Raw genomic sequence first — 14,373 nt, forward strand, 5'->3', positions numbered from 1 at the left:
ATTATACGGGTTGATCTAAACCTTTATTTTCTATTTTGCCCCTGCTTGGCTTTAGCCCTTCATGCGCTAACTGGAGTTCCCACGAGTGAGAGAGTCAGCTACATTTAAATATTTATATTTAAATAAAGAAGCCCGTGGTCTTTGGTTCACTTCTGTCTCAGCCGTAGCCAGTTAATGCATAAATCATTTTCAAAGCTGCTAAGGCAAATGGGAATACAGAAAGCATAATTGCTTAAAGGGAGGCGCATTTTCTATTCCATAAAACGCACACACAAATACAACCTAACAACAAAGGGAACAAAAACATCAGAGAAACAAGTCGTAGACCTCTAACGTTGCCTGGGTAAACAATTTCCTCATTTTTGCAAAAGGCACAATACAAATCTGACAGCGAAAAACAAACAAATCACGTACCCCGGTGGCATGCTTATCTAAATATGCATAATTGAAAAGAATATTGCCATTATTTACCTTGCAATTAAGCACCGAACAGAAAGGAAAAAACAAAAAGAAATAGTTTAATTTCGCTATACTACAATGTTAAGAAGACGCATTAAAAACCAAGGCAGATGTTACCCAGCCGAAGGGAACTGGGAAACACAGAAAAGGTAAATGTATATACAGCAAAGAGAATACTGTTGATCAGGGGTGTCAAACTCAAGGCTCGGGGGTCAGATCTGGTCCGCAGGGTGCCTAGATCTTGCCCGTGGGGCTGCTGCCTTGGAAACAGCAAAGGAACGGCCCGCAGTGCCTCTGCCAGCGAAAACAGAATTTGAGAGGGCCGCATGCAGCCCCGCTCTACTCTGTTTTCGGTCGTGCCGTTCTCCAGCAGCCCTCGGCCAGTAAAAATGGGTTGCGGTGGGAAGCTCCTTTTTTGCCCACGGTAGGCTATCAAAACAAACTACGAACGAAAGAAAAGGAGAAATGTTTCCCCTTTTGCACTTGAGCGTGCAAGAAGGGACAGGAAAGGAGAAAGGGAAAGAGGAAAGACCAAGGAAAAGAAGGGAAGATGGGAAGAGAGGAAGGAAGGAAAAATAAGGAAAGAGAAGGAAGGAAGAAGAAAGGAGAATGGAGAGGGAAGGAAAAAGAGAAAACTAGGGAAGGGAGGGAGGGAGAAAGGAAGAAGGAAGGAAGGAAGGAAGGAAGGAAGGAAGGAAGGAAGGAAGGAAGGAAGGAAGGAAGGAAGGAAGGAAGGTTATAATGAGAGTGAGAGATGGTCTCAGGGAAGTTGTACCTTAGCACTTAGCCACAAGTGTCCCCAACACAACTGATGTCGAGCTGGCCACGCCCACCCTTGCCCACCCTCAGCCCACCAAGGTCAAACACAACCCTGATGTGTAGGCAGTGGGTTCCGGCCGCCATTACTACCGGTTCGGCACCCAAATTTTTTTGCATGCGTGTGCTCGCTTTGCTCATGCGCATGCCAGACATGCTCTCCACGTGCATATGCGCATTTGCACTTAAACCGAGCTTGCGCATGTGCACAGCATTTAAAAAGGAATAAAAATGACATTTTTTCAAGGAAGATTGTTCTGCACACGTGCAGGACAGAAAATCAAGATGGCGCCGCCGAGGATAGAAGCGGTACGGTCACATGTCCGCCGGAGTTGCTACCTATTCAGCCAAACGGGACCGAATGGGTAGGAACCAGTGACGTGCAGTCAGGTGAGGCAAGTGAGGCACAGCCTCATCACTCTCATCATGGGAAAAAAAAGGAAAAGGAAAAAGCTGAGCTAGTTGCTGCCTCACCGTGGATGACTCTGCTTAACCTCACTGGTGCTCTCCCTCCCCAAGTGTAGTGACTTCCTCCCCAGGCCCCCATTCATTTCTCTCTCACACATACACAGCTGGATAAAACTATATAAAAATCTAGCCCAGCTTCACTGATTACAAGTTTGAAAAGGCAACATGGCTCCACCTGCAATCAAACTACACTTGGGGAGGGAGAGCACAAGCGAGCACTGAGGAGACCACAGGAGGAGGCAGGAAGCCAGGCAAAGAGCCATGCTGTAGTACACACACTTCCCCCCAGCCTCTTTCTTTTGGAAGGCTCGGCTCCCCTCCGGCTTCTCTGCCTCTCCTCTCACCCCAGCCTGCCAGCATTCCAGGCATTTCCCACCCAGACAGCAGGCTGCATTTGCAATGGTGGAGGTGTTTGGGAAAGGCAGCAGGGGAATGGGGGGGGAGGATGGCAGAGGAGCTGCTTTCAAGCCACTGGAAAAGATATCCAATCCAACTTTTGTGTGTGGGGGGTTTGTTTGAGAGTGAGTGAGAGAGGGAAGGGGTAGGAGAGATAGTCCAATCCAACTTCTGTGTGTGTGTGTGTGTGTGTGTGTGTGTGTGTGTTTGAGAGAGGGGGAGGAAGGGAGAGAGGGAGGAAGGAGGGGAAGGAGAAGAAAAAGAAAAAGAAAGAAGGAGCAAAGGAGAAAAACAAATGCTGTTGCTTTAAATTGGAACTGAGCATGCCTGGCTGTGGAATTCTGGGAGTTGAAGTCCACAAGTCTAAAAATATTTGAAACTCAGCACTGTGTCAGTGCCTCACCAGTCATAAACCTCACCGCACGTCACTGGTAGGTACCCACCTCTGCTGATGTGGCCCTCAATGAAATCGAGTTTGCTACCCTTGCTGTAGACCAGGGGTGTCCAAACTTGGGAACTTTAAGACTTGTGGACTTCAACTCCCAGAATTCCCCAGCCAGTCACGTTGGCTCAGGAACTCTGGCATTGAAGTGTGCAAATCTTAAAGCTGTCAAGTTACAAGGTCCTCGCACCCCTAACCCTTTAGGGAAAAAAACCCCAGGGGTGTTCAAACTTGGCAGCTTTAAGACTTGTGGACTTCAACTCCCAGAATTCCTCCTCCAGTCATGTTGGCTGGGGAATTCTGGGAGTTGAAGTCCACAAGTCTTAAAGTTCCCAAGTTTGGACACCCCTGCTGTAGACAAATTAGACTATACAAAAGGTATTATTTTTACAAATAACTCAAGGAAGTGAGCATTGCACACCTTCCTCCTCCTATTTTCCTCACAACAACCCAGTGAGGTGGGTTGGGCTGAGGGAGGGATTGGCTCAGAGGTACCCAACCGGTTTTTGTACATAAGGTGGGACTGGAATTCACCAGCTCCTACTGATTGGCCCATAGCCACCCAACTGGCTTTTGTGTAAAAGGCGGGACTAGAATTCACAGTCACCTGGTAATTGGCCGAAAGTTACCCAGACAGCTTCTGTTCCGTTCCAGTCACCCAGACAGAGTTAACCATTTTAATGTATTTCATTGTATTTCATTTTATTTTTATTTTATTTTCCTAATCGCTTATTTGTACCCTGTGACTATCATGAAGTGTTGTGCTTTGATTCTTGATGAATGTATCGTGTCTTTTTACGCACACTGAGAGCTTATGCACCAAAGACAAATTCCTTGTGTGTCCAATCACACCTGGCTAATAACAAATTCTCTTTTCTCTTTTCTCTTCTTTTTTCTCCTGCTTTTACTCTGTATTAATTTGCATTCGTTTTAATGCTTTTTTGTTTTAAAAAAATGAATTAAAGTAATTAATAATCAAGAATTCATGAGGAATTTTTTTTTTAAGTGCTCCAGAAGGCCACGCCGTTCAGTTGCCCTACCACTCTGGAGCATCCGGGATGAATGGCATGAGATATTCCGAATGTCGAACACCAAAAGAGTATGAAGGAGCCCCTGTCCTGTGGACGGTCACTTTTTCTGGGCTGTGCGCTCCTGGCCCTGGAGTCTGGAAGGCTCTGGGGGGTTTCTGGAGCCTCTGCAGCATGGAGAAAGCTGGGGGTCGGCAGAAGCAGGCGGCAGATGCCTGGGGGTTGTAGCTGGCCGGGCCTGGCGCTTGGCCAGAGTCCTTGGAAGCTCTGCTTTTCATGTTCCTGGCGGGGAGGGCCCGGGTGGGCTTGGAGGGTCTGCTGAGAGTCCGTGCCCTGAGCAGCGAGGGGAGGAGGTAGCTGTTGGGAGATGGAACGAGGTCCACTGGACGGGATTTGGTGCGGGCAGCTATGGAGAAGGAAGGGGCCCTCGGCTGAAGACTGGACCCTCCCGGCTTCTTCTCCGGGCTGTAGGTACCCGGTCCGGGGCTTTGAGGCAGACCTGGGGAGGGGCAGATGAGAGGAATGTGGAGTTTAGAGAGTTTTTGGTAATGGGTGGAAGGAAGAGGAGAGAAGGGGGGGAGAGAGGGAGAGAGAGATGGCCTTAGGAACCAGGGGCCAAGCAATGAATCCCTAGAACAGAGTCCTTCAGCTCATGCCTGCCTGCCTCTCTCTCTCTCTTTCCCGTCCTACTTCCGTCTTTCTTTCCTCCCTTCCTATTTTCTTTCCTCTCTTCCTTCTTTCTTTTCTCCTTTCCTCCTGCTGTCCCTTCCTCCTTCCTTTTTTTCTTTCTTCCTTTCTCTCCCTCCTTTTCCTCCTCCCTCCCTCTGTCCTCCCTTCCTCTCCCTGCTCCTTCTCTCTCTCCCAGCTTCCTTCTTTCCTCCCTCCCTTCTACCTTTCCTTCTTCCTTCCTTTCTTCCTTCCTCCCTCCTTCCTCCCTTCCTTCTACCTTTCTTTCCTTTCTTTCTTCCTTTAATTCTTCCCTCCTTCCTTCCTGCCTATTTCATTTCCTCCTTCTTTCTTTCCTCCTTTCCTCCCGCTATCCCTTCCTCCTTTCTTTCTTTCTTCCTCTCTCTCCCTCCATTTCTTCCTCCCTCCCTCTGTTCTTCCTTCCTCACTCTCTCCCTGCTCCCTTTCTCCCTCCTTCCTTCCTATCCTCTTTCCTCCCTCCCTCCATTCTTCCTTCCTTCCCTCTCTCCATCCTCCCTCCTTCCTCCCCCCTTCCTCCCTGTTTCCCTTCCTCCCTTCCTACTTCTTTATTTCCTCCTTTCCTTCTGCTGTCCCTTCCTTCCTTTCTTTCTTCCTCTCCCTCCCTCCTTCCTTCATCCCTCCCTCTTTTTCTTTCCTTTCCTCCCTCTTTCTCCTCCCTCCTGTTCTTCTTCTCTCCCTCCCTCTTTCTTCCTCCCTCCCTACCTTCTTCCTTCTTTCCTCCCACCTTCCCTGCCTCCCTCTCTCTTCCTCCTTCCCTCTCTCCTTCTTCCTTGTTTCCTCCTTCTCCCCCCCCACCCCCGCCATTACTGCTTGATGCTTACCTGCAGGTTTTGCTCGTCCCAGCATGGAGTAAGAAGGGCCCTTCGCCCTGCCAAAGCGTGTGAGCTCAGGAGACACGTAATAACACGGTCCAGGACTTGCATCGTGGCCTGAGAAGAAAGAAAAAGGAAGGAAGGAAGGAAGGAAGGAAGGAAGGAAGGAAGGAAGGAAGGAAGAAAGATTTGTAAACGGATCTTCTGATTTAGGGTTAATTTATTCTAGCATTTGGCTGGGATATTCTGAGAATTTGGGTGATATTTATATCCCGCCTTTATTATTTTCCCAAATAACTCAGGGAGGCGAACTCATCCAACACACCTGCCTCCTATTTTCCCCACAACAACAGCCCTGCGAGGTGGGTTAGGCTGAGAGAGACTGAAGTCCACATACTGCAAAGGTGCCAAGGATGAGAAAGGGGAGACTACGGAGTCGCCAATTCAACTTCCCACAGGTACTGACACCCTGAATGCAGGGAGTCCTCAACTTACAACAGTTCCTTTAGTGACTGTTCAACGTTATAACGGCAGTGAAAAAAAGTAACTTACGACAATTTTTCACACTTACAACCCGTGGTGGTGAACCTATGGCGTGCGGAGCCCTTTCTGCGGGCACATGAGCCGTCGCCCCAGCTAAGCTCCACCCCGCATGCACGTGCACCTCCCAGTGGCCAGCTGATTTTTGTGTCTCGCACCGCATGCAGGAGACAGTTGCGCATGCGCGGAGGAGTCTCGCACTCATGCATGGGCATGGGGGGAGCACAGGGGTGCACCACTCCCCCCCCCACTGCCCATTTTTGGTCCCAGGAGGCTTCGGGGAGGCCTGCTAGGCCCAAAACGGGACATCGGGGTGCTTCCCCCACAGCCCATTTTTGGTTTCTAGGATTGCCAGGTGTCCACTATTTGAGCGGACAGTCCGCTTTTTTCACATTATGTTCACTATTTTTTTTCACAAAATAGTGGACATTTTTTTTTATTCAAAAGCTTTATGATGAAATGTAATTTTATATTTTACATATTATTATAATATATTTGATGTTTTGATTTTTAAGTAAAGTTTTGAAGTGATTATTTTAATTCGTGTTAAAATGTTTGTAAGAAAATATATAATTTAATTGTAAAAAAATTTTTTTACTATTTAACCCCACACACACACCCCCGCTTGTCCGCTATTTTTTGGAAGCAGCCCTATCAGCCCTATTGGTTTCAGGAGGCTTCAGGGAGGCCTGCTAGGCCCAAAACAGGACACAGCGGGTGCACCCCTCCCCCCGCACCCGTTTTCAGTCCCAGGAGGCTTCAGGGAGGCCTGCTAGGCCCAAAATGGGGTACGGTGTGTGTGTGTGTCATGCGCAAGTGCAGTGAACTGGGGCGAGGGTGGGGGGGTCTCATGCAGGCATGCGCAGGGGGCAGAGTGCATTGCATTCTAGCCGCGGGTACGATTTCAGGACGCAAGGACAAAACGGTTAGCCATCACTGCTTACAACCCTTGCAGCATCCCCATAGTCATGTGAACAAAATTTGGGCTGTTGGCAACTGACTCGTCATTATGACGGTTGCAGCATCCCGGACTCACCTGTTCCCCTTTTGTGAGCATATGACAAGCAAAGCGGAAGTTTTGGGGGAACGATCTCTTGTGACTAACCACCCCCCATCCAGAGGTGGTTTTCTGGTTCGCAAATGTGTGTTTGTTTGCACATGTGCTTCGCTTGCACATGCCCTACCCACACATGTGCCCGGCCTTCCATGCATACACTTTGCTCAAAAAACGTCCCTAAATAAGACGAAGTAGAGCCAGGGTGAGTGGGTAGCCCCACCTGCAATTTCCGCTACTGGTTTGTCAGAATACTACCTCTGCCCCCATCCTACTAGTTGCAATGTTCAACCAATGTTCAACCTACTAGTTGCAATGTTCAACCAATGTTCAACCTACTAGTTGCAATGTTCAACTGTTGCTCACCAAGATTGTTGAGCCTCTGGCGAAAGGAATAAGCAGGACTGGTGAAGCGGGTGTAATCATGATTGACAAATCCAATTGTTGGAGGTAAGCTATAACATCCAGGGCCAGGACCTAAGAAGAGATGGAAACATGTTATTTTTATTTTTCTTGATTCTTCTTCTTCTTAACTTCATGATCATATCACAAAGAGCCCTGGTGAAGCAGTGGTTAGAATGCAGTACTGCAAGCTAACTCATGGCTCACTCTAGGAGTTCGATTCTGACCGGCTCAAGGTTGAGTCAGCCCTCCATGCCAATAGCATTCAGATTTATATACCGCACTCTCTAAGCAGTTTACAGAGTCAGCATCATGCCCTCCCAACAATCTGGGTCCTCATTTTACTAACCTCGGAAGGTCGGTAAAAGGAGGACCCAGATTGTTGGGAGGGCAAGATGCTGACTTTGTAAATCACTTAGACAGGGCTGTAAAGTACTGTGAAGTGGTATATAAGTCTAAGTGCTATATCCTATTTAAATGTGAAACTGGGTAGAGGGTTGCTTTATTTATATTTATATCCCACCATTCCTCAAGGCTTATTGCAAGCAGATCACCATCTTATCGCTAGAACAAGAATATGAAGTATTTTGATTTTAGAGACCAAGGAAGGATGGAATAGATATTTTATAAAAATTATAAAATTATATTTTATTACTTTCGTAAGGAACTCAAGCCAGCAAACACGTGTAATATTCCTTCCTCTTCTTATTTTCCCCACAAAAAAATTCCTATGAGAATAGCTTGAAATAGATCTATACTAGTCTCCCTTCATTTATTTATCAGCAAAAACGCAACACAAAAATGGTTTGTCTGCCTGGAAGGCTTCTAAGGTGGAGCTGAAAGGGAAAAGAGAAGCAGTATGCTCCCTCCCATATTTGGGCATAACAGGTGCTTTGACAAAAGAAAAAAACACTTTTTACTTTTGTGTGTGTGTGTGTGTGTGTGTGTGTTCCAGCATAATTCTGGAAAGCCTCGAGCAATTTCCACCAAACTTGGTACACAAATTACTTACTCTCTGGAGAAAAATACTGTGGGAGTAAGACACCCCTAACACCCCTAGGTCTTCTGTTAAGATGCAGCCTGTTGTGCCTTTAAGTGGCTTCTACTGTACATCCAGTGGAGTTGCCATGGTAACGGCTTCATAGTACTCTACAAGGGGGCTCCCTCAGGTAAGAGGGAAAATCCAAGATTAGAAATTACGTTTAGTCCGGACATTTCCCGCCTATAAATAAATACCGGGGCAACGCCAGGTTATCGGCTAGTTATTTATAATTCGAAGTATCTAACTAACAATGAATCCCTGGTCATGTTTACAGAATATACAAAAACGTGTTTGCTTAACCCACAACTGGTTGGATTCACAAAGACACCAAGCAACAAACCATGGTTTACAAACCACACCAGGCTATTTTCCAACACCCATCACCACCCCACCCTAAAGTATAATCACCGCTTTCCCCCGACCTGTCAAAAGGGCTTCAATCTTTGGGGATTTCTTGGGCTGAGAGTCTTCCATCTTGAACCCGCAAATTTCTTTGATGAAGGAGAACTGGTCGTCTTGTTCCACTTCCCTGGCTGTCCCCTTCTTTCCCACCGAGGCCACTTGCGAAGGAAGGCCAACAATTTTTCGCGTTGGAGGGACAAGCAAGAAAACTAAACCTCACCAAACAAACCAACAACTCCAAAGAGAAAAAGAAAAGAATGAGGCAAAGCAAACTCGGTGGGGAAAACATTGTCCGGGGAACTTTGGAGCAGTGAAATATAACTCCGTGGGGTGTATTCTTGGAGATAAAAAGATGAGCTGTAAGCAGAGACGCAGCAGGTGGCCAAAAAGGGTTTCTCTGTGTCGATTATGCTTTTTTCCATCCGGTCAGAGGATAGCTCATATAAAGCCAGTATACTATTCAGGCGATGGCTAATTTGCTGGGTGGGAATCTTGAGAGAAGGATGCACTAAAAGAGAGCCCTAGATTAACTGTCTCTTGTTTCCTTCGGCCATTCGGAATCTGTGGATTAATATTGCATCCATTTTGCTCACCACAATATTAAAAAAAAAGATGTTGGTTCTCTAGAAAGAGTGCGGTCCTAGATACACAACCTCTTGCTGAGTGCCCAACTTTCATCATGTGACCATGGGGATGCTGCAATGGCTTTGAGGCCAGTCCTGGAGTCTGGGGAAGGCTCTGAGGAGGGCTCTGTGTCAGAGGCAGAGAGGGGGCCCGGACCTTCTGACAGTTATCAGTTCCCTTCAGAGTCAGACATCAGTGAGGCGGAAGAACAGCTGGAGCCTGTTCCCAGTGTGCGCATGTGCAGAGTTGCCAGATGAAGGAAATAGCTAAAGAACAGAAGACAACTTGGGAGTAAAGCCACAGGTGGATGAGGAATGTCTCCTCCCATCGGAAATCAAAGAGGAGCGAAAGGGGAGTGGAGTTTGCAGGAGACAATTAGTTCGCTTATATTGGTTCGTGGCTCTCCGAGACTCCTTGGGAGTAAGTCAACTTTTCCAGTGTCATAACTTCAAATGGTCACTAAACAAATGATTGTAAGACCTACTTGGAGTTGGACAAAGTTCAACAATGAGATCCTCAAAAGGAAAGTTTTGATATAAAAGGCAACTAGGATGCAATGAATGGATGTATTGGAAGCAGTGGCGTAGCGTAGGTTGTCAGCACCCGGGGCAAGGCAAGTAATTTGCGCCCCCTAACCCAAGGGCGGCCCGACTGCAGCTGCCCCTGGGTCGGCATCAGTCAAGTGAGGCTCTCCATGCTGGCCTCCTGCCTTCCTCCCGAAAAGGAACTCGAAGGGCAGCGGGAAAAGGCTCGACTGAAGGGAAGCAGGTGCCGCGGGGGTGGGAGGCGCACCGGGGGCTTCAGGAAGGCGCCGGCTCCCCGGGGCGCTCCAGGCGGAGCGGGAGGACGCGGTGGTGTTGCAGTGGCGGACAGACGGAGCGCAGCGCCGCTCTCCTTCGGCTCCCGCGGGGGCGGCGCGGCGGGTCTTGCCGGCTCCGCTGGGAGGTAGGCGGTGCGCAGGAGGGGCCTGGGCGGGCCGGGGCCGGGGAGCTTAGTTTGCGGGCCGAGCCGGGCGCAGAAAGAGGTGGCCACAGTCCGGCAAAGGGTGGCGCGGGGCGAGTCAGGGCGCCCCCCCAGATGTTGCGCCCGGTGCGGCCGGCCCCCCCTGCACCCCCCACGCTACGCCACTGATTGGAAGTCAAATTGGAATGAGCTGCCCCCGGAGCTTCGTATAATCCCTGACCTCCGGTCCTTCCGACGCGCCCTAAAAAGTTGGCTTTTCCAGCAAGCCGGCCTGGCCTGTTAATTTTAACTCATTTTTTAAATGTATTGTTCCATAAATTCGATTTGTGTTTTTTTTTTTTTTGGATATATATTTAATTTCTTTTTAACTTTTGGGATGTGTGTTTTTTAATGTTGTATGCCGCCCTGAGTCCTTTGGGAGAAGGGCGGCATATAAATCCAATAAAAACAAAACAAACAAAACTGGAAGTCTTTAAGAAGATGTTGGATAGCCATTTGCCTGAAACGGTATAGGGTTTCCTGCCTAGGCAGGGGGTTGGACTAGAAGGCCTCAAAGGTCCCTTCCAACTCTACTATTGTATTGTATTGTATTGTAAAACAAACAAAACAAAATTGATCAGGCCGTGTAGAATCCTTGCTGTACACAATTATTAAACAATTAATGCTATTAAACAATCTTGCCAATTTTACAAGGTGTGGACTTCAGCTCCCAGAACTCCCCAGCCAGCAATTGTAGACTTCACAATTCTGGGACTTGAAGTCTACACATTTAAAAATTTGAGAAGCATGCACTAGATTATTTACATTATTGTCTTTTTTCCCCTTTAATGTCTTTGATTTTACTATTTTTTGTGCTTTCCCTCCAATGCTGCTTTCTCCAAAATGGAAGAACATGAATAAGAATAGAATAGAATAAGGCTGGAAGGGACCTTGGACGTCTTCTAGTCCAACTCTGCTCTAGCAGGAAAACTTATACCATTTTTGGTAAGTGACTTTCTATATTTTTCTTAAAGACTTCCAGTGTTGGGGCATTCACAACTTCTGGAGGCAAGCTGTTCCACTGATTAATTGTTCTAACAGTCAGGAAACTTCTTCTTATTCTAGGTTGCTTCTCTCCTTGATTAGTTTCTAACCGTTATTTCTTGTCCTGCCCTCTGGTGCTTTGGAGAATAGATTGACTCCCTCTTCTTCATGGTAGCCCCTCAAATATTGGAACATTGCTATCATGTCATTGTCACCCATAATTCTTTTTTTTAGACTAGCCAAATCCAAATTCTGCAGCTGTTCTTCATAAATTTTAGTCTCCAGGACTTTGATCATCTTAGTTGCTCTGAACTTTTCCCAAAGCCTCAACATCATTTTTTGGAATATGGTGACCAAAATTGATTGTCAGGTCTGCAGTTATATTCCTTTTTAGGATCTTTGGCCTGCCACACTCTCTCTTATTTCATTATGCTGTTTCATTAGTGTAGTAATTGGGAGGGGGAATAGAAAGGAGTAGAATTGTGGAATGTGTTGTTGTCATTCCTTTCTAGAAGCCCAAGGTCATTTTTTGTCTCTGCACCTCGAAACCTGACCGGAACCAGCTGGGTGGAGATGCCAGCGTGGGCGAAGAAGATTGGACCATGTGATGGATTTATGGGGGTGGGCATAAGATCATGAACTTTCAACTGGGTGGAATCCCAGGAAGCTTTCAGATTCGGGATTCCACAGTTTGTGCCAACATGTCTGTCTTATGAAATTGGAACTTTAAGGATAGCTCTGCCTTGGACTGTGGTTTAATTCTGCATGATATTTGGAACGCTGACATTGGTTGCAGTATTCCAGGTGTGGTCTTACTAGGGGTTTTATAAAGTGGTACTAGCGAGCGCGCACTTACGAAATGGACTTGCGACAAATTTTCATACAACTGTTGCAGTATCTGCATGGCCACGGGATCAGACACCTGGCAACTGATTTATAACAGTTGCAGCCTCCCGGGGGTCATGTGATCACTTTTGGCAGCCTGACAAGCCAAGTCAATGGGGAAGCCAGGTTCACTTAACAATCGTGTTATCACCTTAACAACTGCAGAGATTCATTTAACATCTGTGGCAAGAAAGGTGGTAGAATGGGGCAAAACTCACTTAACAAATGTCTCACTTAGCAACAGAAACGTTGGGCTCAATTGTGGTCATAAGTTGAGGACTACCTCTGCTTCTTCCTGGTTGTGACTGTAACATAGTTGTTGTGGCCCACCAGCAGCCAGCGAAACTGGCAGCAGATTCGGACAGTGAGGAGGTTGGAGAGGAACCTGGGCCAGTCCTGGAGTCTGGGGAAGGCTCAGACGACGGCTCTGCATCAGAGGGAGAGAGGGGGGCAGAGCTATTTGACAGTTCTTAGCTGCCTTTGGAGTCAGCCATCAGTGAGGCAGATGAACAGCTGGAGTCTGTTCCCAGTGGGCGCATGCGCAGAGTTGCCAGACGAAGGGAAGAGCTAAAGAACAGGGGTTGACTTGGGAGTAAGGCCACAGGTGGACGGTGAATGGCCCGTCCCAGAGGAAATAAAAGAGGAGCGAAAGGGGAGGGGAGTTTGCAGGAGACAATTAGTTAACTTAATTGGTTCGTGACTCTCTGAGGCTCCTTGCCAAGTTCTGCAGATATCAGCCTGGCAACTCTCCAAGCCAGAGAAGGTCTGGGACCGTAAATCCTCCCTTGAAAGACTTTGCTGGCTGTGAATGAGCAGAATTCACAGTAAATTAACAAAAGGGTTTTTTGTCTGGACAAGGAGTTGGCTTCATGCTCTTGGGAAGCCTCGGTCAGAACAATAGTAAGAAAAGAACACTTTGTAAATTGGTGAACAAGATTATTTGGTGCAGGACAGTCTGAGCGCAGAAGGATATTTCTTTGTATAAATGTTTTTTTTTTTTAGACAAACAAGGACAAACAAAACATGAAACATAAAACCATCATCAATTACATATACATATAGCATGTCGTTTGGTTACAAGCATTTGTGCATCACCGCTTTCAATTATATATAAAATCACAGATTGTCCATCAAGTATACATAGGTACCGTGTTTCCCCAAAATTACGACATGTCCTGATAATACGACCATGCCATATTTTTCCTGTGGGCAAAAATATACGCCCTCCCCCAATAAAAAGCCCCCTGGGCACAACCACCCCTCCAACCCAGGCAGAGCGCCACTCACCAACCTAGTGATATCCCGAAGGCACAATGCCGCAGGAGCCAGGGAGAGGTGGGCAAAGGCCTTCACATTGCTTGACGCCTTTGGGATACCGCTAGGTTGGTGGGTGGCGCTGTGCCCACCTGGAGCGGGGGCTTGCCGGGCAGGTGCTCTCACGAGCAGTCACCTGGCAATGCCCCTTTCCAGCTGGGCAGAGCGCCACTCACCAACCCAGTAATATCCCAAAGGTGCTAAGCCATGTGACGCTCTGCCTGGCTGGAAAGAGAGGTTGCGTGAGCACTTGTTCTGCCTCCAGCTCACGTGCCTCCCCGCTTCACCGTGCCCAACTCTCCCTGCAGGGCTGGGCCAGGGTGCCGCTGCCGCCCCACTGCCACCACTGCCCCGCTGCCGCCACCACCACCATGCTCCGAGCATAACCGGCTTCCAAACTCCAGAGATCCGCTGCCGAGTCTTCCGTCAGCAGTCACTCTGGGACTACGCTCTATGGTTGGGGGCTCACAGCCAGCCCACAACCATAGAGCATAGAGCAGCGGATCTCCGGAGTTTGGAAGCTGGTTATGCTTGGAGCATGGCAGTGGCAGTAGCGGGGCTGCGGCAGCGGTAGTAGCAGCAGGGCTGTGGCGGCGTCCTGGCCCAGCCCTGCAGGGAGAGTTGGGCATGGTGAGGCAGGGAGGCACGCGATCTGGAGGCAGAACAAGTGCTCGCGCAACCTCTCTTTCCAGCCAGGCAGAGCGCCACTCAGCTTAGCACCTTTGGGATATTACTGGGTCGGTGAGTGGCGCTCTGCCTGGCTGGAAAGGGGCGCTGCCGGGCGACTGCTCATGAGCATGGTCACCTCATGGCGGCTTTGTTGTGCTGCTGCGACAGCACAACACAGCCGTTTGCCCCTGAGGCTGTCCCCGGCTCTTTGGGCCCCCGCTCGCAAGAGAGCAGCCACCCGGCAACCCCAAACCAATAAGCCCCCCCCCCCCGGATAATAAGTCCTAAGCAAAATTTGGGGGCGGGGGTGTCAAAAGAAAATAAGA

At 48.3% G+C, this 14,373-nt stretch overlaps 1 protein-coding gene across 1 annotated transcript; it reads right to left on the bottom strand.

Annotated features, from left to right (window-relative positions):
- Positions 1-3,617: 3,617 nt before the first annotated feature.
- On the bottom strand, positions 3,618-13,751 carry CIMAP1D (CIMAP1 family member D; the record flags this gene model as incomplete). The annotated part of the gene is made up of 5 exons (XM_081938263.1): positions 3,618-4,108; positions 5,139-5,246; positions 7,090-7,200; positions 8,590-8,727; positions 13,676-13,751. 5 exons carry the CDS (start codon positions 13,749-13,751, stop codon positions 3,618-3,620), a joined length of 924 nt encoding a protein of 307 aa, XP_081794389.1.
- Positions 13,752-14,373: the final 622 nt, after the last annotated feature.

This window comes from Natrix helvetica, assembly GCF_964273705.1.
Source record: "Natrix helvetica genome assembly, chromosome: 1".
Classification (NCBI taxonomy): domain Eukaryota; kingdom Metazoa; phylum Chordata; class Lepidosauria; order Squamata; family Natricidae; genus Natrix; species Natrix helvetica.